General features: G+C 41.9%; 1 protein-coding gene across 2 annotated transcripts in view; it reads left to right on the top strand.

Moving 5' to 3' along the window:
* Positions 1-26,555, top strand: part of FAT3 (FAT atypical cadherin 3) — a 346,791-nt gene that overhangs the window by 314,776 nt on the left and 5,460 nt on the right. For both annotated transcript variants that reach the window (XM_068425515.1, XM_068425513.1), the window contains exons 19-24: positions 355-489; positions 1,500-1,657; positions 9,272-9,740; positions 19,981-20,134; positions 21,198-21,853; positions 24,185-24,298. In XM_068425515.1, coding sequence (XP_068281616.1) covers positions 355-489; positions 1,500-1,657; positions 9,272-9,740; positions 19,981-20,134; positions 21,198-21,853; positions 24,185-24,298 — 1,686 coding nt within the window. The remainder of the gene's footprint in view (positions 1-354; positions 490-1,499; positions 1,658-9,271; positions 9,741-19,980; positions 20,135-21,197; positions 21,854-24,184; positions 24,299-26,555) is intronic.

Genomic DNA, 26,555 nt, shown 5'->3' with positions numbered 1-26,555 from the left:
TGTCGTTTATTTTCTCATATCCCTAAATCCCCTGCACAGGAGGCTTTGTGAGAAAATGACTGGCCTGAGAGTCACAACACTAATTATAAACCAGTTACTGCTCGTAATAGTTGGTTTTTATAATACATTGCCATGGGTTTTGGGGCAGCCTTTGAAGAAGAACCATAACAGTTTTGCTACATACTTGTCCAAAGGACGTCTCTTCTGTGAAGGTTTTGGTTTTTGCTGTTATTATTATTAAGCTATTATTTTCTTGTCCTGAAGCATGAGATCAATAGTTGTCTTTCATTACTCTTGTATTACTGAAGATCATGCTTTACACTGTATCCCTGACAGTATTTTAACTTATTGCAGGAGGACTCTGCCCAGGGTCTAACGATCCCTGTCTGGAGAAGCCATGTCCAGGGGACATGCAGTGTGTGGGGTATGAAGCTAACCGGAGACCGTTCATCTGCCAGTGCCCACCAGGAAAGCTTGGCGAATGCTCAGGTGCATGTCACAGTGGTAAAGGGGGATATACTTGTACAACAAAGTGCTGCCATTCTCATTTTGTAGGTAGAGGTGCCACTGAAGTCAACAGAAGATGTACTGCTTAACCCTTCTCAGCACTGGCAGTGGGTGTATCTGTTTATAAGCCCGTAAAATATTTGTCTTTATAGCTATGGGGCTGTATGAAGACCGTGATCCAGTTTCCATTGGGAAATTCCCACTGATTTTTTTGAGTCCCAGACCAGTAAAACAGGCTGCTGAGGAAACAGGACTTTTACTAGAGACTGTTATGCCAGATGTTTTCCTGTCATGGGCAAAGCTCTATAATTAACTCTTCTGCTTACTATTTAGATGACCAAAATTCCAATCTTTATTAATGAAAACATTACACCATCCCAAAAAAAAAAACTTTGAGGACATTTGTTAGTTCTCTGCAGCTGTATTATTCCCTGGAATATAAAGAGCCAGGCAGAAAGTTGATGAAGTTGACTTCAGTGAATCCAGGGCCGCATGAGAGGACACGGACTATTTCTCTGATGAAAATACAGCAGATGCTGAGCTATATCACTGTGGTCCTGGGCAGTGGTTGCAGGGAACTCATTGTAGGCATTTGGCTGGCATCTGCCCACACCTAACTTTAGACCCATAACTCAACTGCCTGATGTACAGGCATGGTCATCTTGGACTCCCTCAGTTATCATTGAGGCAACATAGGTGCCTCCAGGGGTGTACAACCTTAAACAAGCTGAATACTTGGAGAAACCTCTCTTTTTTTTTTATAAGTATGGAGAAACAGAGCTTTCCTCCACCTCCTGAAAAATAATTTCCAAAAAAAATACAGTATGTTTTTGTAGTAGGTACCAGCTTTTTTTCCCATCCAAGTTCGGTTTTATTTATTTCTTCCTAGATATTCTCATTAGCTCTGTAAATTCTTTAATTAACTTGACAGTTGAGGAATTATTTAATGTGTCACTAAAAGAACATGTGCCTTTTCAAAATGGTTATTTCAGGCCACACTTCCCTTAGCTTTGCTGGGAACAGCTACATTAAATACCGGGTTTCTGAAAATAGCAAGAAAGAGGAATTCAAGTTGGCTCTTCGTCTGCGAACCCTGCAAAGCAATGGGATTATAATGTACACCAGAGCAAATCCCTGTATAATTCTGAAGGTAATTAAAATAACTCATCTTTTCCGCAGTTGTTTTTCTTGATTATGTGTTTTCTGTTGGCTCTTGATTTGGGGAATGTTGTTCTCATTTCAGCTGTAGATTGAGAAGATGAAGTCTGACCTGTTTCATGCTAACAGGGAAAAACAGCAATTTCAACAATAGCAGCAACAACAACGATCAAAAAAGCAGCTTGTTAGTGGTACTTTACTTAGAAAATGCTCCATTGGGTGCTATTCATTATAAGAACTTCATATGTTTCTGCATGCAGGAGCCAATCTGCATGAGATGTAAGATGTGGCCATTTATATGACCATATAGTCAAAATGATGCTGAAATAGCTGTTCTTCCCCTGTGTCCGTGCCTGTGGTTAGAGGACATGCCCTCACTGCTGTTGAGTTAATTCCAGAAACCAACTGCTTAGAACGTGTCTCCTACTGAATGCGAAGATTTCTGCACTCTGTGAAGTTAACTCTTTGTTAGAACTCTTTGTTAAGAGAAGCATGAGGTAGCTCGAGATTGATATCCAATCAATATTTAGTTGATAAGCTCTCCATGCATTTTTGTTCTTTGTTGGATTTCTATGGAATGGCAAATATCTGCTGAATGGAAAGGGAGTGCTAGGCTCATCCAAGAGCCTGCATGTATAGTATTTCTGCTAGAGCCTCTAAGGTACAAAATGAAGGCATTGACTTCTGTAACTCGTCCACGTCCTATAATTCAGCAGAGGAAGAAATGGCACAGAGCCTTTTGTGTCTGTATTTGTAATCTTTAGAGTTCTTTTGGCTGAATGCTTAGGTAATGTTAAAATGGCTAGAAGAGTTACTAATGGGCAACGAATAATTTTATAGCTGTTAGACTGAAATATTTCATGACCAGGAATACTGTCTGTCACTCACTGGGGACTGTCAGCGTTGTTCAGATTTGCACAAGACAATTAAGCTCTGCTTTGAACTACATAGAAATGCAGAGTTTGAACTTTCAGTACACTTTTTTATTCAAAAAAACAAAACAAAACTGCAGGCTTGAAGACCTGCTTTGAAGTCTTCATCGTGGTTGCTCTTAGCATGTATCAGTAGGGAACGTTTGCAATTTTATAGTTTTGAAAAATGCTTGGAAAAGAATGAATGGCCCTGGTGAAACGTGCCACTTGAAAACAATAGGAGATAATACAGAGACAGACTGAAATGGAGTTAGAATGATGATAGGAGAATTTATTTTGTTAGAGTTTAGTGTATAAAACTATCATGATTAAGGAGTCCATCAGGTCAGGTCATAGGCAACTGAGAGGAAATCTCCATTTGAAGCTGGGAGATTTTGCCACCAAAAGAAGAAAATTCATACAATTACAAAAAAAAAAATAAATGAGACCCCTTCATTGCAGCCACCTGGGTTGAGTTTTTAGTTGTGGGCTAGGAATTACGTGTTTTCAGTCACTGCTTCACACAACCACCTAACCATTTTGCTTTGAAAGATACTGGGGGGAAAAAATAACACTTGAAGGAGCAACGACAAGAGCTGCAGCTACTCTGCTCCCATCTCAGAGGCCAACCTCCAGGTCATGCTCTTTTTTGCTTCCTAGCTCTAAGTAAGAATTTCCAGCTCTGAACCCATCTCATCTGGCACTTAGTAGAGAGCTTCAGACACAGCTGCCGCTTCACGTGTCTGATGAGAGAGGTCCAGGGTCTTGGATGCAGTGTTACGGATGCAAGGGCTCCACTTTCTCCCATGCAATGGGCAGGGAAGGACACTGGGAATTCCTTTCCCAGAGCCTCGTACTTGGCTTTTATATAGGGCAGGATTTGCTGTTTTGGTGGGTTCGTCCTTTTCCCAGGTCCTAGCCCTTGGCTTCTATAAGCGTATGGCTTAAAGAAAAGTAAAGCATTACATTCAGCACGTTTTTTTTTTAAGAAATGGCATCACTTAAAAGATCAGGAATTGCTAGAATTTTGTTTGTAAAGGTCATTTAGTGAAGGACCATCAGACTGAAGCCTCACAAAAGTGCTCTATGGCAAACAAATGCCATTATGCTCAAGGGATGTAACTGTAGCAGGTCTCTTCAGGGATGGCAGCTGAACTCATGAACTGCACTTTGGGGATCCCTAACTGAGATGCTTTTGAGCAAGTTACCCTTAGACGTTCTAAGCATATGTTTTTTCATTTGTAAGCCAGAGGTAAGGCCTTTTTAGTTTGTTGTTTTTTTTTTTTAACCAGGTATTTGTGTTGTGAGATAGGGAAGTGCTCAGACATGAGGCCATTAAGTAGATTAATTAGAGGTCTATAAATGTGAAGTTGTTATCAGTTGAGCATTGCTTTCAATTAAATTAAACATGAGGAGAAGCTTTCCAAATAGAGGATAAAGGATGGGATCCTGTGCTCTTTTGAGCACTCTGGCATCACTCCAGCAAAGCACTTAATCACTTGCTTAACTTCCTGTATTTGAAGGCAATTGGAAGTCCTCACATACCTTAATTTTAAGCATGTACTTAAGTATTTGCCGGATTAGCACCAGAGGGCCCAGCAGCAGCACAGAGCTCCAAAGGCAGAGGTGGAAGAAATTTAGACCAATCACATAGTACGAGCCCATGGGAGAACAGGCAGAAAGCACCACCACTGTTGGGGCATACAGTGGCATCGATTTTTTTGAAGCAAGTCTCCCCCATTGCAGTCTATTTAAAAATTAATGCTGCAATATGGTTTTCAGTGTTTAAATGACCAGCCTAATTTCAGGAGCTCATACATTTGTGATAACTCCAGGGATGGAAATATTTCATAATCATAACATGGTGTCCTTGGATGAATAATCAACTCCATAGAGCAAACTGCTTGTCTACTACTTTGCTGAAAGCCTACCAGCTACGCTGTGTTGATACAATATAATAAGGTTGTTATTTATTCAGCTGTTTCAAATAAAGCAACTCATCCATCGATTCTGAGAGGCTGGCCATTTTTTTTGTTGCTTGCCTTTGCTTTTAAGACAATTGGAGCAAAATGAGATGCAGGTCGATGGCCTTTTTTTTTTTCCTTTGAAAAGATTACGTGTGCCAAAAATGGTATCACCATTTCCTTTTTCCCGTGTAGCATCTATCTGGGAAAAGCAAGATTTAACAATTTAAAGCATTAGGAGGCCATTCCAGAAGAGAATTCCATAATTTATTTCTTTTTTTCAAGGAATGTAATGGAGATTCAACTGGTTTCGTGAAATTTAAAGGATTAACAATAGGTAAAGAAAGACTTTCCTATCATGCCAGAAGTACAGCTGTTAAATGGTAAAAGACAAGCATATGTTCTTCCATCCAGGCAGTTAATGTAAAACTTTGCATGGTTTAGTTAACTGTATTTTATACATTTTAATGCATTACTGCTGCTTGGCTTATGCTGGATAAGACTGAATCTTGGATATGATCCCAGTTATGGCTGGAGTTGAAACGAGTAATATTTTAATTAAATATACCGTTTTACACAAACGAACCTGAAATGTAATTCGGCTAACAAAATATTTCCCCAGATAGATTAGTAGGCAGCATGCTGCATCCATGGTGTGTGGCTGCAGATGGACTGTGTGAGCCTAAGGTGGTCTCAGAAGAACCATTTGATCATTTTATTACCTATGTCGATACACAAATATGGATGTTAGCCAAACATCTTAGCCAGGCTAATATTCTAATATAATTTACAATATGTGTTTGGCTCCATTTTGCTCATTGAATGAAACTGTTGAAAGGTAACAGATTGCATCATCTTTTAGAGCCTTCTCTGTTCTTTGTACTTCCATACAGGTGAGGAATTTTGTGTCTGTAAGAGCATATATGCTTAAGTATGCATTAACCTCATGTCCTAATAGCTATAATGAGAGATACTGTAACTAAGCCCAGAAAGCTCTGAGAGGTGGAAGCTTAGTTGGTGGGAATTGTCTGACCAGCTAGGATGAAGCAGTGTCCCTCTGCTTTCATCTTGGTGCAGAGGGTCTCTGCTGGCATCGTAGGCTGCATTAGTGAGGGGTTGCAGAATTTGCATCTCTCTGCTGTGAGATGGAGTAACTCAAGCTCTCTGCTGTGTTACATCGCATAGATGGAGAAAAAAGCAATGCCACACGTTCAGTCCTGAACTGAGAGTCTGATGCTGCCAACCCTTAACCAGACCAGTTATCCCACTAAGGTTGTTGCCTTGGATGACTGCTGAGCTTGGACAACAGCATTGGCCATTCATTGGATTTCCATACTATTGGCTTGAATCTACCTCATTCAGTAAGAAGTTAACTTGAAGTTCAGTTTTTCTTGGTACCAAGGTCCAGGCTATAATCAAAGAGTCCCTTTGAGGCTTCAACAGTGTCCCTGACATCACAGGCAGTTACAAGGTATCATGGGAACACCAGGAATTAATTGCTGAATCAAAGATCCATGGTTGAATTCTCTGTGCTTAGGGCTGGAGACATCGTTTTGCCCTGTTGACTGGAGGACTCTTCTCCTCCCTGCCTGACCAGCCTAGCTGCTAAATAGACAGGACAGGAGCCCTTTGCAGCCCCTGATCCTCATGGGCTGTTCCTGCTCTTCCTCCTCCTTCTAAAGGCATGGGGCCAGCAAGGGACAAATATTTCCTCCCTGCCCTGCTACAGCAAGGCCTGTGACCATCTGATTAATGAAAGTATTTTTATGGTCCCATTGCTACGGGTATCTGGGCATGTCACAGCCTTTAATGTATGTATCCGTAAAGCAGTGGTGTGAGGTAGGGAAATGATGTTATCCCTCTTTTACTGGTGGAGACCTGAAACTAATGACTTGCTTGAGATCCCAGAGGAAGAGTGTTGCAGAGTGTGGGTTCCCATGCGTATCTATCATATCTTAGGCTAGTACTGTAAGTGTCAGACCATCCTTCCCATCTTTCACTCTAGCCTGAGGTGAGGGTTACTAGTGCTTTTTTAATAAAAGGAAGGAAGCATAGCCTTTCAGACAGTATATATTTACTGATGTCAGATCATCTGCTGGTAAAAAGAAATAAAAGTGGATGAGAAAGATGTATAAAACATATTTTAATGGCAAGTCTTTTAGATCATCGTTTCCCATATACAAATGGTGTAATATTTATCCCAGGTGCTCATATGTGGTGTTGTATTTATAAAGATAATTGGAAAAGCATGTTCTGTGAGTAAGGGTAATAGACATGCAGGCAGTAGGTCCTTCAGGGTATAAGTAGTCTTAGGGGAGGTGTGTGTGTATTATATACAATCAGTAGAACAGTTTCCATAGGAAAAAGCCTTTTGAGTAAGAAGCAAGTTAACTGCTTATCCGATGATAGCTGTTTTTGAAAGTGTAATATGTTGGCATGTATTTTTTCTGTTTGATTTGTATTCCTGTTGAGTGAGACCACACTTTCTGAGCAGTGCCTTCAAGGCTTTGGACTATTTTGTTCCATGGGGAGAAAAGAAACTATTGCTCCATTTCTGGAGAGAAAACAGCTCAGTTTATCAGGGTATCTTGTTTACCAAGATTCCTCCTGAGCAGATGCTTTAATAAGCCCAATTTCAATCTACAGAAATAGTTTACAGCTGAGTTTTGAGTCCTGTAAGAAAAGATTTTTTAATGAAAAATGATCCAGACATATTTTTCTATACATCCATTAGCCTTTTCTGATTGAGCTGTAGGAGTACCAAGCAACATCCATCCCTCAAGCATGTTGTATTACAATCATAGATCTCACTTCTCATTTTCATTACATCCTACAGGTCAAGGACTTCAAAATAGCCAGCTGCCCGTAGCAGGGGCTAATTCTTGCTTTTCTGGCTCCTTCTACATGTGTACCCTTTTATACCTCTCATTCCATGCAGAGCAAGCAGGTAGCTGGCATTTGTAGGGAGCTTATCATGTGCTTAGCATCTCTGTGTCCACCCCATCCAAGCGATTTCAGAGTGGTGGAGTGGTGTGGTTTACATGCCGAATGCCCAGTGTGACTTGGCTTGAGGTTACAGCCCCTTTCAATTTTCAGCTGGTCAAGAGACTGAGGTCTGGAAAGGAGAAGGAAGTCCAGAGATCATCAGAACTCAAGATTTTACCCTTAGATTTTCTCTAAGTAGTTGTGTGAACCTCCAAGGACAGTAAAATGCTGGTAAGAACACAACAGCACAGTCTGCTCCTGTAGATTAACAGTATCCCATTTACCTTCAAGCCACATCAGAGAGCCTGGCAGAGAAGAGTTTGAGCACCAGTTGAGACACATGCTAGGGGATGTCTCTAGCTAACACAGTTTTAAATGACTATTCGTGCCAGAAAGAGCCAAAAATGGCCAAAGACAGATGGACACAATGCAGCATCCTCACACCCACATTAGCCACACCAGTTTATCAGGCCACCAAAGCTCTGGGGCGTTCTTGCATTGACAGCTATGGCAACTCTGCTCTGCGGGGGGAGAGCAGTAGGGTTGTGTTACGGATAAACCAGTGAGAGTGCAATGTGTGCTGCAGGGAAGGATGAAAAAGGACACAGCGCCTGAACTTTTCAGGAGGATAAATAATGGGACAGAACTGTCTTGAGATGGGGTTTGAAGAAATAAATACTTCCTAGAGCATGACATAAAGGTAAAATAATTGCAAAAGCTTTCGGAGAGCTTGAATCCAATTAATGTGTCATGAGATATTATTTCCAGCCTTGTCAGCCATTTTAAACTTATCTGCCATCTGTTAAAGAAACCTAAAATCTTTGGGTAAACTGCTAATCAGGAAAGCAGCACTTCATACCTATTCCCTCACTCTGCACTTTGCCTGCCCCAGAAGGCTGGCACAGATTTTCTTTTTATGAGGACTTCAGATGGGTGAGAGGCAGGAGAGAGAGTGAGAAATCCTAACAATCCCTCTAAAGCCATGAACCCAGCATAAATATCAGGAAAGGAAGAAAAGTAGGAGCCATCCTATGTCATCTATGAGGTATACGCAGAACAGGTAGTATAGCATCCTTGGAAAATAACTGACTTTGGTCAACCAGAATCTTACTGTTGTACTTAGAGAAATTGAACTTATGACACTTAGGGACAAATCTACACCTCGCTGAGACAGTCCAAAAGGTTACAGAGGCACAGAATGTGTGCATGAGCAGAGCACCTAACATCCCCAGGTGAAAGCAGTGGCCACTGACTTTGCCACAAGCCTCTCAAATGCTCAGAGGTGGCCCCTTGACCTGACTGTCCTTTTGGTGGCATCAACCACCACGAGCAGAATCACAGCACACAGGTGGATAGCAGGACTTGCTCTGAGAGTCACAACTGCTTAGAAGCAGAGCCAAGAGGAAACATAGGTCCTCCAGTCCATGCCCTGTTCAGTGAGATATATCCTTATCCTAGTCCTCTCCTGTGTTCTGCGTCTATATATCTGAATTTTTTCTGTTTTTTCAATTTGCCTGCAGTAACTGTCTTTGGGTAAATTCTAAGTAGGCTGTTATTTATCACCTTATGTTTTTTGCTGATGACAAAGGCACAGCTTTTTTGCTATTTTAGTGTCACGTAGGAGAGCAGCTTTAATATTGTATAGAGAATGTCTAGAAGTCCTCTTTGTTTCCAGATTCTCCAAGAGAGTGTTTTACAGGATGGCTGAGTGCCTGAAGCACTTTGATTTCTCTTTTCCTCCTGCAGATTGTCGATGGCAAACTGTGGTTCCAGTTGGACTGTGGAAGTGGCCCAGGAATCCTGGGAATTTCTGGCAGGGCCGTTAATGATGGAAGCTGGCATTCGGTCTTCCTGGAGCTGAATCGCAATTTCACGAGCTTGTCCCTGGACGACAGCTACGTGGAGCGCCGCAAAGCCCCCCTCTATTTCCAGACTCTCAGCACCGATAGCTCCGTCTACTTCGGCGCCCAGGTCCAAGTGGATAACGTCCGCAGCCTGACCGACAAGAGAACGACGCAGGTCTTGAGCGGCTTTCAGGGTTGCCTGGATTCCGTTGTCCTAAATAACAACGAACTGCCGCTCCAAAACAAACGCAGCAACTTTGCAGAAGTGGTTGGCCTGACCGAATTAAAGCTTGGCTGCGTCCTCTACCCCGATGCCTGCGAGAGGCATCCCTGCCAGAACGGCGGCACCTGTACCAGCGTGCCATCTGCTGGTAAATATTTTGCATTACTTTACGGGCTCCCCCCCGTCATTTTCCTCTACAATTTATTGCCAGAGATGGTTTTATGCAACAACGTGCTTGGAAAAAATCTCGTGAACTCTATAAAACTCTGATAGGTATTGCAAATTGTGTAAAAGCTGTTTACTCTATAAATAACGGTGAAATGGTGCCCCTTCTCATTGCATTAGTGTTCCAGGAGGAAATTGATTTATTGGCTGTTAGGATAATCCTATTTCTATAGAAACCAATAGAATTACAATTACCGTAATGCTCAGCTGGATTTTTTGGGATCCATTTACAGCATCGAAGGCTGTACACAAAGACGGTGATTTCAAGCGTTCATCACAGATGCAACGGCACTGTTGCCTTTCTCTGTTTCTGAAGCTGTCACAAGTAATGACTGAGCTGTCCACAAACATCTTGGTCCTATTGTGAGTGAGTAATTTGATTACATATCTGCGTGGAAAATAGCAAGTTCACCCCATTATAAACCCGCCCAGAAGTGTATTTTACAGCTTCCTCAGAGGCCTGAGTGCTTCAAAGGCTAAGTAATATTATCCAGAGTTGACAGGGCATTGATTTAAACTGTGCTCGTGCTGGAGTTTCCTATCCAGTGGTTATATGGTGGCTTGCGTGATTTGATGCCAGTGACTTAGTACCCAGTAATGTAGTGCACAAGTTACCAGATGATAAGAACAGTCAGCATCTTAGCAGGAAAAAGAGTGAATGGCCTGCATGTGGGACCTTTCCTGAAGGGCTATTCTGTCTCTGCGGTGTACAGGTTTCCCTTCCAGTTCCCCATATTGTATTAGCAGGCAGCATTGCTCACCTTTTCTGGCAGACTAAAACTTCCTTCGAAAACGAGGATGGTCAACAGAGAGGTCTTCTGCAAATTCAGAGCTTTCCATCCACTTATTGTCAGTGATTTTGGTCGTGGTTCCCTAGGGACGTTCCCACTAAACTCTTTTTTTATGGAGCATTTAACCACTCTCCAGGGCTTTCTGCTTTACTGTGTCCATGTAGTTCCCTTGTATCCATAATTGCTATGTCTGTTTTTCATTGGTTTAAGCCTTCTTCTCATATTTCCTTTCTGATCACCCTCCCCCAAGTAGATTTTTCTAAACTTCAGGAACTTCCTAAGCTTTAGAACAGTTTAGTTTTCAAGACTGCAATCTGGTGAGATCTGAGCAAAACTGACAGTCAGACAGAAGTTTCTCACTTGGATAATCCTGCCCTTACAGAGTAAGCCCTGACAATGTGAATTTTCTGATGCTGAGATATCTCAGCTAGCTTGTCCTGTGGATCCTTGGCTTTGATCCATCTCCCATGCCAGGGCGAAGGGTGTGTCAGGGACACTATCAGCTTTGCTGTCGGTGGAAGGAGATGGGAGGACAGCTGGGAGGAATGAAACGTAGCACTGGCAAGCCAGGATGTGATGTGCGGCACGAGGACAAATGTTGCTGCTTGTGTGTGTTGTTTAGAGTCTTTATTTACTAAGGGAAGGAAAGAAAATGAGTGCTGCACAAGGGCAAAAGAAAATCATTCTGAGGCAGAAGGATGCTGCAGCCACTGAGCGAATCGCTAAGCAAGATTATTTAAATCCCTAGGGAATACTGCTGTAATATGTACATGGACGTAACGTGGCTTTGATTCAGACTCCATACTTAATAAATGAGGTTAACCATTTGCCAAGCTAGTGTTCTAGGAAGCATGAGAACAGCTCCTTCTATTGATTTTATTTGGGTCTGTTTACAGTATTGCTCAGCAATCTCGTGATGGGTAAATTGAAACCTTTCGAAACAAAACACTTTACAGTAATTCTTTTTTCCCAGCGCCATGTGCATGCCAATTCAGACCGAGGGGAGCAGTGGGGCGGGGGAGAAGCAAGCAGCGCTGGAGATTGGACCCATTTTATTACTGGAATGGCACGCACAACGTAATTCACTGCTGGAAAGCAGTCACAGAACTGATTTAACTTGCCTGCATTCCTGCCTCGGCGAGGGGGCATGTGCCCTGTGGGGATGTTTCAGCTGCCTGCCGTTAAAAAGTCTGTTTGCTGTTTTTACTGCCTCAGCACTGTATGTAAATAAAGGATTGTTATAAAGCCATAATTCCAGCGCAGTGGGCCCCGACTGCATGTCGGTGGTTCTGCAGCCCAGCCCACATGGAGAAGGCATGGGCATTTTTGTTCCCACCAGGCAAAGTGAATCTGTTGTTAGTGTCCTCCATATGCAAAAAGGCCACGTAATTAAATTCCGTAGAGCGGAGAGCCCAACAGCATTGCAACTGCTAGTTGCGGAGCCATGAATTGCAGTGTGCTTTTAAGAATCATCAGCCATTGTATTTGCTGACATAGATGTTAGCAGCTGACTTTCATTTAAACTAAAAAAAAAAGAGTAGTAACTCCTCATTTTTTTATCTTAAGAAAGAAAATGGCAGCTTTTTTCTTTTTTGTTGGGGGGAAGCGTTCAAAAATATACCATGCAAAAGTCCTTTTCCCAGTCCAAGGGCATTCAATAACATCAGGGTCTCCTGACTAATATTTTCTATGATATTATCCTGCTATTAAAGATTCTGGAGAATAATGCTCTTTTTCCTAAACAGAGAGTATTTGGCATAATTATATGATTTGTTTTAATAAATTAATCCTCTAATTTGAATTTTACAGAACAGATTTCATATACTGTTAACATCCTTTTTCTGATAAAAACCTTACTGTGCTTTACAAGGAAATTAAGAGAGAGAAAAAGAAAGCTCAGATTTATAGCTAACTTTAAAAGAAAAGAGTCAAGCAAAGGTTACCCAACATTATAACATGAAGGAGTTGCTGGCTACATGCCAGCAATCAAAGGGGCGATGTCTAATTTACATATAATTTGCATAAATTGATCATTTGAAACACAAACCTCGATAATAGCATTCCTGTTGCGAGATCTTCCTTTCAATAGAAATGCCTACTGCCTTGTTCACCATTAGTAAAAAGCTGCCTCTGGTTACCTTCCACTTCATCCTGCGGTTATGGGAACAGGGCAATATGATGGTCCTGTTTGGAGAGCTGCTAAAGCGATGCTCTGTAAGCACCAGGAGTGTGTCCACACTGCTGCTGTTAGGGTTCGTATGGGTAAATCCACAGCAACTTCAAAGCACCTGGCTCGGGGACAGTGCTGTGCATGGGCTGCACAGAGCTCAGGACTGATAGCAAAGGTATTGCCCCAAAAGGAGAGTCAACACAGGGCTAGTTCACAGAATCACAGAATCAACTAGGTTGGAAAAGACCTCTGGGATCATCAAGTCCAGCCTTTGATCTAACACCTCTGTATCAACTAGACCATGGCACTAAGTGCCACATCCAGTCTTTTCTTAAACACCTCCAGGGATGGTGACTTCACTACCTCCCTGGGTAGCCCATTCCAATGCCTAATGAACCTTCCTGTGAAGAATTTTTTCCTAATGTTTAACCTGAACCTTCCTTGGCAAGGTTGAGCCATGCTCGCTCTTTCTGTCTGACCTCTCTGCATATTGAACAGGAGGACAAAATGGGAATCTTAGCCTGCAGGAGAAAGCATAGATAGCTCAGGTGCTCCAAGACATCACTGAGGGTACAGAGAAACCTCTCTGCTTTCAAAATCTGTATATATATAAATCTTGAATATCTGGAGATATTCAAAACCCACCTGGACACGACCATGTGCAACGTGCTCTGGGTGAACCTGCTTTGGCAGGGGGTTGGACTAGATGATCTCCAGAGGTCCCTTCCAACCCCAACCATTCTGTGATTCTGTGATCTGGTACCTGGGCCAGCAGAAAGCGACCATGACATGAACTTCTGCTTGCACTCGTGTGTTCCCATGGGTCTGAATCAAATCCCGTGGCAGCAGTGTATGCCCAGCGTTGTTGGCTGTTAAAGAGAGAATACCGTATGTTCAGGGACCCTGCAGGGAGATCCCATCATGTGTGCTTAAAAAAGGATGGGAAAGAGGGAAGAGCATTCACCATGTCTGACAGCTCAGGAGACTCCTAGCAAGAAGAGACTTCTGCTATATACGACTTTAGGACAATTTTCTTGGAGACACGGAAAACCACAGCCCTGAAATACAGGCCACATTCTTCCAGACTTTTCAGTCCCTACCCATAAGTACGGGTCAGTAAAACTATTTTTAAAGAAGGTTGTTAGCATTTTGAAACCTGACAAACAGCATGACTTTCAGAAACAGCTTGGCTCTTTGGACTGAAATTTCCCAAGAAAATTCAACCAAGTGTTTAAAGTGTGGTTAAGCTATAAGCTGCTGAATATAGGGTCTTAAAATGGGGAATGTCACAAAACCTTAAAAACAGAGTGGCGTTACCAGGTCTGCCAATAGTAAATGTATGTTTATCTGTATGAATAACAACATGAGCAATCACAGCAACAGAAAGCTTTACTGTAATCAAATCTGAACGCTGCGCCAAGCTTTTCAACCACAGAGAGAAACCTTGTGCTTGTAAAGCCTGCAATTATAAGTATAGTTACTTCCTTTTAATTTGATCAGTCCTATATACATCTGGTTTTGATTGAAGTAAATGGCTTATATAAGTAGACAATTTTATTTGAACATGAAGCATTTGAGCAAAATATCTCCTGAGTCAAGGACTGTGGGCAGAGTGTGAGGACAGAAAGTCATTGCTTTCCCCTCTGCTCATTTCTTTTTTCTTTTGTTTTAATGAACAGAGTTAAAAACCAAAGGAGGGGGGGTGGGGAATGCAACCTAGGACTTAGGTGGTGGGTGTTTTTTGAGGATTAGATAGTTTGTAAAAATGACATCAGGGAAAAATGGGTGTATTAATACCATAGTCATGAACCGACCTGGTCTTACTTACGTTCTTGATCTTGCTTTTTCTCACATGCAAACAAACCAGCACGCTGAAATGTGAGCATATCAAATGCACATTGGTTAACTTTTTAAAAGCTTTTTAGAAAATTTGGGGGTTTCACTCTTTTTTATAGCTATGCTTTTAGACATCTGGATTTAAATTCCCAGTTTCAAAGCACATACACCTTAATCCTTTCATAGAAAGCACCAGTTTAACAAAGACTGAGGTTCATTTTCATACCAACTCGTGGCAAGAGGCAATCATGTGTTTGAAGACAGATAATTTAAATCTGAAGTGGCAGGAATGTGTATGACTGAAGAGCACACAGTTCTTGAAGGTGGCCTGATATGTCTATAAACTTACCAAAATACAAATGCTGGGACAGGTCCTCTTCACCTTCAGTTCTTCTCATCGGTTAATTTGCCATAAGACTCTATATGAGCAGGGCCAAGGGCAGGCCTGTTTCTGGACATCGAATTTGTCAGGTCTAGCTACACAGCAGGGAAAGAAACTACATGGGGAGATCAAACGCAAAAGCCAAAGCACATAACAGATAAAAGCCAGCTCCTCTTACATGTGATAGAGAGAAACAAGAGCATACACATGTTCAAAAAAAGAACTGGCAGCAGTTTGGAGCATCCTCTTTAATAACGCCAAGTAGACCTGAGGATAGAGAGACATTCAGATGCTCAGGCTGGCAGCGCTACCAACAGAGATGTTCGCTGCATAACGGCATCCCATCTGCTGATGGCACTGTGCCTGCCTTTCGCCACTGTCTCTGCTTATTAAGTGCCAAGCAAACATAGGTATAGGCAGGAAGCCTGTGTAGTGTCCTCGCTTACAGCATGCTGCTCTTCAGCAAGGTCTGGGCTGAAAAATCCCTTTTCCTCTGGACAGGGACATGCCAACAAGGCAGGAAGAGAAGTTGATGGAGTCAAAGTGAGAAGGTGAGACTCAGCTACATAGAGGGGACTCAGATTAGTGGAGGAGCATGAAAGAAGCCTAATAAAACAACCAGAAAGCCCAAAACTGTGTGTGAGCAGGAGAGGGCTATGTCTACATAATGTTTTAGATCACAAATGAGCTCTGACCTGAATCTTCTAGTCATCCCTTCTCACTATGCTTCAGTTCCCACCCTGCAGAGGTGAGGTCTCAGAGGGCAGGACCAGGCTTCCCTCTGGATGGTGTTGAGCTGGAAGATGTGCACCAGGAGTGCAGCTAACGTGGTCCTAAAGCCCTGAAACGTGTGCCCTGGGGGTGCTGAATCCTCAGCACCAACTGTTTTGCTCCACAGACCCACTGCCGTTGATCTGCAGGGCTTGCTAATGTAGATAAAGCCTAAAAGGGCTATATCATTGATCATAGTTTGTTGTTATTTTTAGGTCAGCTGTTGGTACAGGCTATTTTGGCACATGTGGAGGGTGTTCTGGTCCCATACCAGCAGGACTGCAGTTGTGTTTACTGGAGCTTTCTATCTTTTTTCCACTGGTTCCCTCTGAAGAAATACAGTGGTGACATCACAAAATCCGCTGCCTTGGAGAATGCAGATCAACATTTTCCAGCATCAGTGTGCAAAATGAAATATTCATATCTCTTGGAGGGAACCCAGATGGACTGTATGATCTTAAATATTGATGAATTTCCAAGACTTCCAGTGCCTTCATTGTGAACAGGAGCAAGACCTAGATTGCTTGAAAGGGTTTTTTTGTCCGCTGCTGAGAGGACAGAGCACATAGCCTTTTCTTCAGCTCTCTTGTCCTCAGACATGGGAAGTTTACATATTAACAGCCTGGAGAAGAGAAGGCTCCAGGGAGACCTTCTAGCAGCCTTCCAGTACCTGAACAGGGCCTACAGGAAAGCTGGAGAGGGACTTTTTACAAGGGCATGAAATGATAGGACAAGGGGGAATGGTTTTAAACTGAAAGAGGGTAGATTTAGATTAGATATTAGGAAGAAATTAGGAAGAAATTCTTTACTGTGAGGGTAGGGAGACACTGGAACAGAGCCCAGAGAAGTTGTGGCTGCCCCCTCCCTGGCAGTGTTCAAGGCCAGGTTGGATGGGGCTTTGAGCAACCTGGTCTAGTGGAAAGGTGTCCCTGCCCATGGCAGGGGGGTTGGAACTAGATGATCTTTAAGGTCCCTTCCAACCCAAACCATTCTATAATTCTATGATTCTATTATTGTGCTAAACAGATGGGAAGAAATGCACGATACATATTAAAATAAAAGTGTAATAAAAACTCTTTGTTAGACCTAGGATGCACTCCTGACCAAAAGGGTTTTCTTTACGACTGCGCATTGTCCATGGCCGTGTGGTTACCATGTGCAATAGCGGGCAAAGTTACAGCTTCTGCTGAGAGGTTTGGAGATGCATAAAAGGTCTGGCAAGTCTGCTGGCCGAGTCGATATATGCTGTGTACTGAGCCATCGTATCAGCTCTTTACTTCCCTCCTCCATGAATTTCAACATATGCTTTGCTGTGTTGGAGACCTCTCTCGGGTTAATGCTCTGCAGCTCTGAGCATGTGTGTCACGGAGGAGTGCTGAGTCCTTTGCCAGTGGCTCAGAGTTGTCAGGTGTATGGCAGTGCTTCCAATGGGAGGAAAAGTCAGTGATAAATATTGTCATTTAATGGTGCCTTCTTTTATTGACTTTTTGATTTCTAACTTTGATCCCTAGACTTAGAATCAATACTGAATACTTCAGTCTTCTAATATCTGACAGTGTTCCACCATCATTAAATCAAATTCAGTCAAAAATGTAGGCTTTCAGAAGCACACTTTTCATTTTGGTCTTGTTCATTGCCCAATAGAGCTCTGACCCATCTGGAGCATTCAGTTTGGTCTCCTCTTAGTAAAATGTTAATTGAAGTTAGTGCATCTTTAGTATAAACAATAGGCAACAATAATAATTAATAAATCCATGTTCCTTGTTCCTTTTATCCTTAGTGGTAAAAGGATTTTTTGTTTTTTACTAAACCATTATTTCTTAAGTTTTTTCTGCAGTGAATAAATGTAACAGAATATGTTACAGACTGAGGACCCAGAACTTAAATCAGCGGAAACAAACAGATGTGAAAAGGAAGCAATATAAAGGCTTTCTTACAAATGATTGGCAACTAGTAACTTAGGTACAGAAAGTTGTTTTTTAAAGTCACTTTAAAGTTATGTAGGTTTAAAACATCAGTTAGCAAATAGAACATATCTATTCTGCTATTATATAAGGCAACAGATTTGTTTATGAATAAAATGTTTTGTATTTGAATGGAACATTTTCGTTGCACTTAAAATCATTGAGACCATAAAAATATACAAAGCATTACTGCAAATTTTTGAACTATAGATGTCACTGTTTGGTCATAAAATGAAGCACTGAAACAGCCTTATTTATTCATGCTGTGATTTCTACCTACAGTATTTCTAGATCAGCTACTTTGCCAGCTAACAATAAATCTTTCATAGGGATGGCATCAAAATGCAACACCTAGTGCAGTCACAGTTTTGTATTTCTTCAGTCCCAGATCTCTACAGGTCCAGAAAGTATATGTATAAAACACCAGAAAATAATCCCATCTTGCTGATGCTGACCAAATAAGTTTTCTAGGTAGCCCCAAAGTCGAATCATTTCTCTTCTTAACTTTGCAACCTTGAAAACAACAGTGCTTCTGTCTCGCTTCTTGTAGCAGGGCAACGAAACAGGGTGATATTTGAGTATCTATTTCATTTATCTTCAATTAAATAGGATTGGACTCTTGACTGAATAAGCCAGCAAGTCTGGTTCCAAGTTTGTTCTCTACAGCCTGTCCTCATGAAAGAATTCAATTAGAGTAACTGAACAAGGCGAATTGAACCGGATAGGACATAAAAGATGTGGGAGTCTTAATGCAGAATTGCTTTTGCTTCGTGCCTCCACTGGGCTTTTCCATATTGTTTCCATGAAATTATTTTCCTTGTAACTGTACTGGAAATTCCTGCCTTTTTTCCTAGAACAGTGGCTTTTAAAATAAGTTTGGGTTTGTTTATTTTTCAGAAGTATGGATATAGAAAGTTTTTTAAAGTATGTTTAAAAATCTCACCACTGAGGAATGATGTTGTAGCTACATCAGCTTGATCTCCAATAATTTTCACACTGAACTGAGTTGCATTCAGCCATTTCAGCTCTTAACTCCAGCAGTATTAATGAAAGGAAGGTTCCTTGTTCCAGTTGCTTAATATGCTATATTCAGTAAGTATGTGAACCCCATAACTGGAGCTTGAACCTTGCTTACATATCTGTTTGGGACATTTAGATTGTGTAAGTAGTTTTTTAAAAAATCAGCCAAAGTTTTTTACAGACGTCCAGGAAAATTTTGCTAATTCAACAACTCTAATCTAGGAGTCTTTCCATCCCAGGGACTGCCTTAGCCATCTCCTGGATTTCACAACCTACATGTTCCTTGCTCTTTTCGAGTGAAAAAGCAGTCAGACTTCAATATACAGTTCACAACATAAAGAGACACACTGCCTCACTGGATTTCTTTGTGACCTTACATAAAGTTTTTATTAATGGCATTGTGCCATATGAAATCACAAGGAGAGGAAAAAGATTTGTCATTTGATACTTGGCAGAGTGAACTGATGGCTTTAAGAACTGTTTTTTACTCTGATGTTGCTCCTCTGTTGGCAAGAAACGTGGAAGTAGGACTTTGATCCCCTACAGGATCCCCCTCCAGTTGAGTGGAGTTATGTCTGATGTATTGCAGCCAGTGATTAATCAGTCTTTTAATAACACACACTGCACATGATCAGCTCTGATTAGGGCTGGTATTGCCCAGGTCAGCTGGTATTATGAAGTTTATAGTTCATGCCTGGATGATGGGCTTTATGAAAGTGTTAATTATCACTATCAAGTGTTTTATTACTGTCACATCCCTACTGTGTCATCCTCGTAAAAGGCAGATGTGGAAAAGCTCTCAGCTCATGTATTTATTCTTCAGAGGAGCCCCAAATGGAGTGTGGGCTGCCTCTATCAGCAATATAGTCTGTATTTTCAAAAATATTGGGAGACGCATCCTTGATCTAGAATATTTCTTGTGTCCAAAGTTGTGCATGGATAACATTATTCTTATCAGAATCATGATGATCAGTATGGTCTGGGCTGCTGCTATTCCTTTGGTCCCTGGTTTTAGACATGAGCTCCAACTGTCCAGACATCCCAGATAAACAAACTCTTGACTGGTATTAGTGCGGACCACACAGACATACCAGAATGAGTATAAGCATCCCCTTTCCCCCACAGCATAATACAGTTTTTTGAGTAAAGCAGCCAAATGGTTCCCCTTGCTTCTAGACAGATACAGTGGTAGGCTTCTGATTTATTTCTCTGTGTCCTTCACCTCCCAGGCTACCAGTGCAATTGTCTCTCCCAGTTTACGGGAAGGAATTGTGAGTCAGAGATCACAGCCTGCTTCCCAAATCCCTGCCGGAACGGAGGCTCCTGCGATCCCATTGGCAACACTTTCATCTGCAACTGCAGAAATGGCCTGACAGGAGTAACGTAAGTGACCCTCTCCAGGTGGGCAGCAGAAGCTTTTTGATTCAGTGAGGGTGGGATTTTTGATCAGGCATTTTCTACCCAAAAGCTATGATTCACCTAGCAAAAAATAACCCAAAACTTACGGCTTATTTCAAGTCTAAGCTAATGATAGCTGAGAAAACCATGAGGCTTGCATGTTCAGAAATGCTTTTCTGAACTTGACCTCCCAAACTATTATTTCAGGATGTTATCTCCAAACAATTTTCACTGAGCTATGCACACCTAAGTGTTAGGGGCTTTTTGAGCATCCTGTAAAGCCTGTGGAAGCTGCTACGTAATTTTTTTTTTAAATGGATCAATTATTTAGTCACCTCAGCCCAGACATAAAAGCCTAATTTACTGCATTCATTTTCTAAAATCCTGGCCTTGATCATATACTTGGTGCAGAAACAGAAAATCCCCTGACCTGCCCATCAACATGCTTTTTTCTCATGTAGTTTGTCTACTGTTTGTATTTTTTGTTCTACCTTTTTTTTGATCGCCTCTTTTTCTTTCCAATTCTCCTCTCAAAGGTTCCTGTTCTTTTTTTTTCCCCCTTTTCTCTAATATTTACTTATTTTATCTCCAGCCCTAAATAATTTTGCAGAGTCAGTATATCCTTCTCTTCTCTTAAATAAGTACTCTGATTTTTTTACTATGCTTTTTCTCAACTATTTTCTCCTTGAATCCTCCTAATATTTTGTATTGAATCCCATGGGATGGTCCAAAAACAGTATAAAAAGGCTGAGATGATTCTCTACTACATTTAATGAGCCTCGTTAGGGTTAAGGAGCCTCTTCCTATCAGATGTTTTAAACTCTTACTTCCTTCTTGATGTTTCCATTTTATTGCCTTAAAAAGTCATGGAATAGCTGTAGAAAAAAATAAATACCATTAAATAATATGATAATAATAAGATCGTTTTCCAAGCACGAACAAGGTGTTAACTGTAAGGGTACACTTCAACAAGATAAGTCATCAGGTACAAGCTGGGCTGTTTGCTAGGTGTTCTTCAAACTCCAACCTCTCCTTTTCTTCTTTTAAGATGTGAAGAAGACATCAATGAGTGCGAAAGAGAAGAATGTGAAAATGGTGGCTCCTGTGTCAACATATTTGGTTCCTTTCTGTGTAACTGCACGCCTGGCTATGTGGGGCAATACTGTGGTCTTCGGCCCGTGGTGGTTCCCAATATACAAGCTGGGCATTCATACGTCGGCAAGGAGGAGCTGATAGGAATAGCTGTGGTCCTGTTTGTCATATTTGTGTTGATCGTCCTCTTTATCATTTTTCGCAAGAAAGTTTTCAGGAAGAACTATTCCCGCAACAACATCACGCTCGTACAGGATCCGGCTACTGCCGCCCTGCTCAACAAGAGCAACGGCATCCAGTTCAAGAACATCAGGAACAGTGGAGACAGCAGAAATATCTACCAAGAGGTTGGGCCTCCACAGGTCCCGGTGAGGCCGATGGCCTACACCCCGTGCTTCCAGAGTGACTCGAGGAATAACCTGGACAAGATAGTGGATGGGCTTGGTGTGGAGCACCAGGAGATGACGACGTTTCATCCCGAGTCCCCTCGAATACTGACGGCCAGGCGGGGGGTGGTGGTGTGCAGCGTAGCTCCAAACTTGCCCGCTGTGTCTCCTTGTCGCTCCGACTGCGACTCCATCAGGAAGAGCACATGGGATGCTGGCACAGAAAGTAAGTACTGATGCTTGCTGCTCTCGCTCTTCCCTGCTGTAGGTAAGGGTTGCCTTCAGGGTGCATCAGGTACAGTGGCACAGGTGCTCTTAATGCTCCAACTTCATACACTTACAATTGTTACATTTCTCCAAGAAGTGATTTGGTTTAATTTTGAAAGGATGTAATTAACAGTAGGCATACAAGACCTCTACTTCTATGCATTAAGTATGACTAAACGCATTTATTTTACTTGTTCAGAAAGCACATATGGGTAAGTGCTCTGAGCATTAGTTCTTCAAGTGATACAATGCAATCATCTTTCTATTGGAAAAAATAATTTAGGGCAGAATTCTCAAACAGAAGCTCTGCTAGGTTTGAACAGTTTGTCTCCCAAGGAAATAAAAAACATTTAAACCTTCTGCAAGAAGCAATCCTGTTTTGCAGCGGGGACAAATGAACTAATATTCTTTTCTTCCAGCATCTATGAAATGAAGCAGAAAATCATGCACTACTTGTAGAATCACTTTTTCAGTCCACTGCCTTCCTGTCCACATTCGGTATCAGAGTGATCACAAAAATTCTGATCCACACAAGTACCCTATTTGTGCTCTGATGGTTTCTCACCTGATAACACAGTGCCCCTCCATTCCTGAAGAAGTTGCTGGAGATACCGCAAACTTCACATATTCTGTCATAGCAGGAAATACCAGTTTGCTGGGACACAGTTAACAGCCCTGCGTTGTCTATCCTTGCAAGTAAGAACATGTCATGTGGACTGGGAGATGTTTGCTTTAGCATACAGGGGGGTTTTATGATGTTTTCTCTTTTTAGTAGGTTGTCCTAATGCATCTTTAATCCCGTTGCAACACAGGTTTAACCAAAACTGTCAAATAAAACTACATGATCAAGAAACTTTCATATCCCATAGTTTTAGGCAATAGGAATTGAGGAACAGAGAGGTTGTGGAGTCTCTCTGCCCAGAGAGGTTGTGGAGTCTCCTTCTCTGGAGACATTCAAAACCCGCCTGGACGCGTTCCTGTGTGATATGGTCTAGGTAATCCTGCTCCGGCAGGGGGATTGGACCAGATGATCTTTCGAGGTCCCTTCCAATCCCTAACATTCTGTGATTCTGTGAACAGAAAGGAATCTGGTACTGCCTCATACCTGTGCCCTGACCTGCATATTTTCTTGCAAGGCAACACATTGGCTAAGGTCTTCTCGTGAAAAACAGGAATTAATATTCATTTATTTGGGCTATATTTCACAGTTGTGTTGTGGTTGACCTTTTTAACTATTAAATATAGTTTTAGTGATTGAAAGCATCAGCATGCCAGCCCCCATACGTGCTCTGTTCTGTATTCTCCTGGCTGTTTCGGCAACAGATGCTGCTGGTATATGTATAAATTTCTGCACAGCATGAGGCCACGCAATGGAGATGGACCTCAGCTGTCAACAAGTGGGAAGCAGTGCAACTTGGTTACTGCAGCATTCGCTCCATCTACTACATACCCTGCTTCTCAGCAGGAACAAATCATCAGTTACTGTATGGAGGTGCCCCATGCTGAGTAGAAATGTCTACAGCTAGCAGGTGGAGACCTGTACGTACATGTTTGCAGCACCTGAGCTTATTCATTGGTAATTAGCTCAGGTCTCTATCTCAGTGCTTACTGTGGAGTATAACTTTTTGTGCTCCTTATTATCACTGATGTAATGTGTAGTTGAATGTGTTTCTTCATGTGTGTTTAATTACATGAGAATTTATACCATAGGCTGCAGTTACATTTCTAAATTGAGGGAGAGTTGTCAAGACTGAATGTCCCTGATGAAAAGCAATGTATATTGAAGCATAATCTATTATATGTTAGTAGTGGAGCCATTAAAATCTGATCCAAGGGCCACTGATATGAATAAAAAGATGCACAATAACTTTATTGAGCATTGAATGAGCCTTTAATGAGGCTCTCAAATTAGGAAATGAAGAGTAAAAAATGTAACTGTAATCTCTTGTATAAGATGTTTATACCACATTTTTTAAGTCATTTTCTTTGCTGCTGAGACTACATGCCATCTAAAAAGGCAATACTGGATACAGATGTTTCTTACTTGATTACAGTGCTGTCAGCCACTTGAAAGACTCTCTGGGCTTGAAAGACTTAAGAAGTTTAGGTATCTTCATCAGCTGCCTTCTTGACTAATAGGTCATTTCCTCTATCTGAAGGAAATAATTTTATCCTGACCAAAATAATATAAGGCTACTTATTGGCAGGATTTAAATGGTTCTGTGGTATAAATAGACAAATGTGCATACCTAGAGAGTACCATTTTGCTTTGTTTTTGCTGTCAATGAAGGTAAAGGGGTTGATGACGCTGAAGAAGTGACCTGTTTTGCAGGAAGTAATAAAGGCAGCAACTCTGAAGTACAGTCCCTCAGCTCCTTCCAGTCTGATTCCGGTGATGATAATGGTAAGAAATCTCTTTATCTTCATTATGCTGGGAACAAAGCTATTTAACTCTCTTTCTAATATTATTAAAAACATTTAGGTGACATCTAGAAACCCTTTAATGATGCTAGAAATCAGAAAGTCCTGTGTTCAAACCCTCACTTTGTGTCCATTTTTTAAATTATAGGAACATAATTAAAATCTTGGTGCTCGGAGCTGTTGCATCAGTACCAAGCTTTACAGTGAATTAGAGGTATGATACAGCAGAATCACGTTGCCATGATGTAAGTTACAAGTGAAGCTGTAGAATTTCTATCATTTTCCCTCTTGGAAGAGGATGACTTGCGTGTTTCATCAGTCAAATTAAAGAGAATTTCTGTGCTGTTTGCCAGGTCTCATTCATGGTCCCAACAAAACTCTGCTGGTGCTCAGCAGCAACAATGAGTGGATGAGCCAGTCCCCGGTGTCTTGGTCTCTCCCTGGCAATCACAGCTCAGCGAACAATAGAGCACCATTAAATCCTTGCTCAGTGCATGTTCGTTGCCTGTTCTCATGTCCTACATCATTATCTCAGTGGGGAAATGGGCAGACCCATACGCAGCCTGAAAGAGGCCTACAAAGTCAGAGCAAACCTTTGTTCCTATGGCCCATGGATGTTGAGCAGTGGGTCTGAGAAAAGGCAAGATCCCTGCCAGAGAGGGATGATGGATATCAGGGAAACCTCATTCAGATACACAGAAAAAGATTAACACAAAGAAATTGCATTTCGTTTCCTCAGCCGCCAGTTAATGAACTGTCTGGAGACTCAGTTCCTCAGTCATGTCATGCAGCTCTTCCCTAGGTACTCCTAAATGTTGGACAAAGCACTTAAAGAGAAGTGCACTTACAGTTCCTTTTGGTTCATCTGTGGCTGAAACATCATGAGTATTTTTGGCAAGCTTCCCAGTGCTTTTCTGCTTTAGTGTTTTTTAGAATAATTATTAGAATTATTATTATTTTAATAATGTATATTTATATTATAATTACATTTAGAGTAACTATTCAGGTGGACATTTATTATATGTGGTTACTTTTTATATATCCCAAATTCTAATTAGGCTTTTTAAGTGTCTGATCCTGCCCCCATTTAAATCAGTGACATGGTACCTGCTGAAGCTGGGTTGGACCTTCTGTGCCCACTCATTTTTTGTGAAAGCTACATTTGAAATATGGCCTTTAGAGATAACTATTCTAGTTCACCATCTAAACAAATCTGTATCATCAGGGAGAGTGAGAGAAGAAACCTAAATCATCTGAGTCATTTTGCAGAGGTCAATGCAGGACCACGTGCTCTGGTTTTTGCAGCTGCAGGGAATGATTGCAGTGAAAGAGCTTAAAATATAAATACAGGCATAAGTAAGCATTTACATGCTCACCTACAGGTACATAAGGGCTAACAGATATCCCTCTTGAAGCCATAAATCCTTCCCCTTCCTGTCATTTTCATAGAATCATAGAATCATAGAATGGTTTGTGTTGGAAGGGACCTTAAAAATCATCTAGTTCCCACCCCTCTGCCACAGGCAGGAACACCTTCCACTAGACCAGGTTGCTCAAAGCCCCATCCAACCTGGCCTTGAACACTGCCAGGGAGGGGGCATCCACAGCTTCTCTGGGCAACCTGTGCCAGTGTCTCACCACCCTCACAGTATAGAATTTCTTCCTAATATCTGATCTAAATCTACCCTCTTTCAGTTTGAAACTGTTCCCCCTCATCCTATTCCTACATTTCCTTGTAAAAAAGTCCCTCTCCAGCTTTCCTGTAGGCCCCCTTCAGGTACTGGAAGGCTGCTAGAATGTTTTGCTTCTTTGTGCTTCACATCCCTGCAAAGGTTAAAAGGTTGTCAGTGAAACCGCAATAAATGCAATTCATCATCCACACACTCTGGGGAGACAGGACAGGCTGCTCCTTCTCAACACTCCTTCCTCTGAAGCCAAGGGCACTGCTGCCCGGTGCTCATGTGGCTAGCAGTGGGGACAGGCTTGTGTCACACTGCTGTACAAGTGATGGTGCCAACAGTGTCTTGTGAAACTGGTTAATCACTCCCGACTGTGGAAACTTGTTTTGCACCAGAGAAGCACTTCAGCACCCCGCTGGAGGTGTGAACAGCCCTACGCTGCACAGTTTGTGTCAGGTGCAGGCAGCCTCTACTCACCCTCTCCACAGTGCCTGGAGCCTTCTCTTGCTGGGTCAAACAGGGGTTGTCTCACCATGCAAACTCTTTTTGGGTGTGATTTTG

This window comes from Nyctibius grandis, chromosome 2 (assembly GCF_013368605.1).
Source record: "Nyctibius grandis isolate bNycGra1 chromosome 2, bNycGra1.pri, whole genome shotgun sequence".
Lineage (NCBI taxonomy): Eukaryota > Metazoa > Chordata > Aves > Nyctibiiformes > Nyctibiidae > Nyctibius > Nyctibius grandis.
This window is presented reverse-complemented; position numbering and strand designations above follow the sequence as displayed.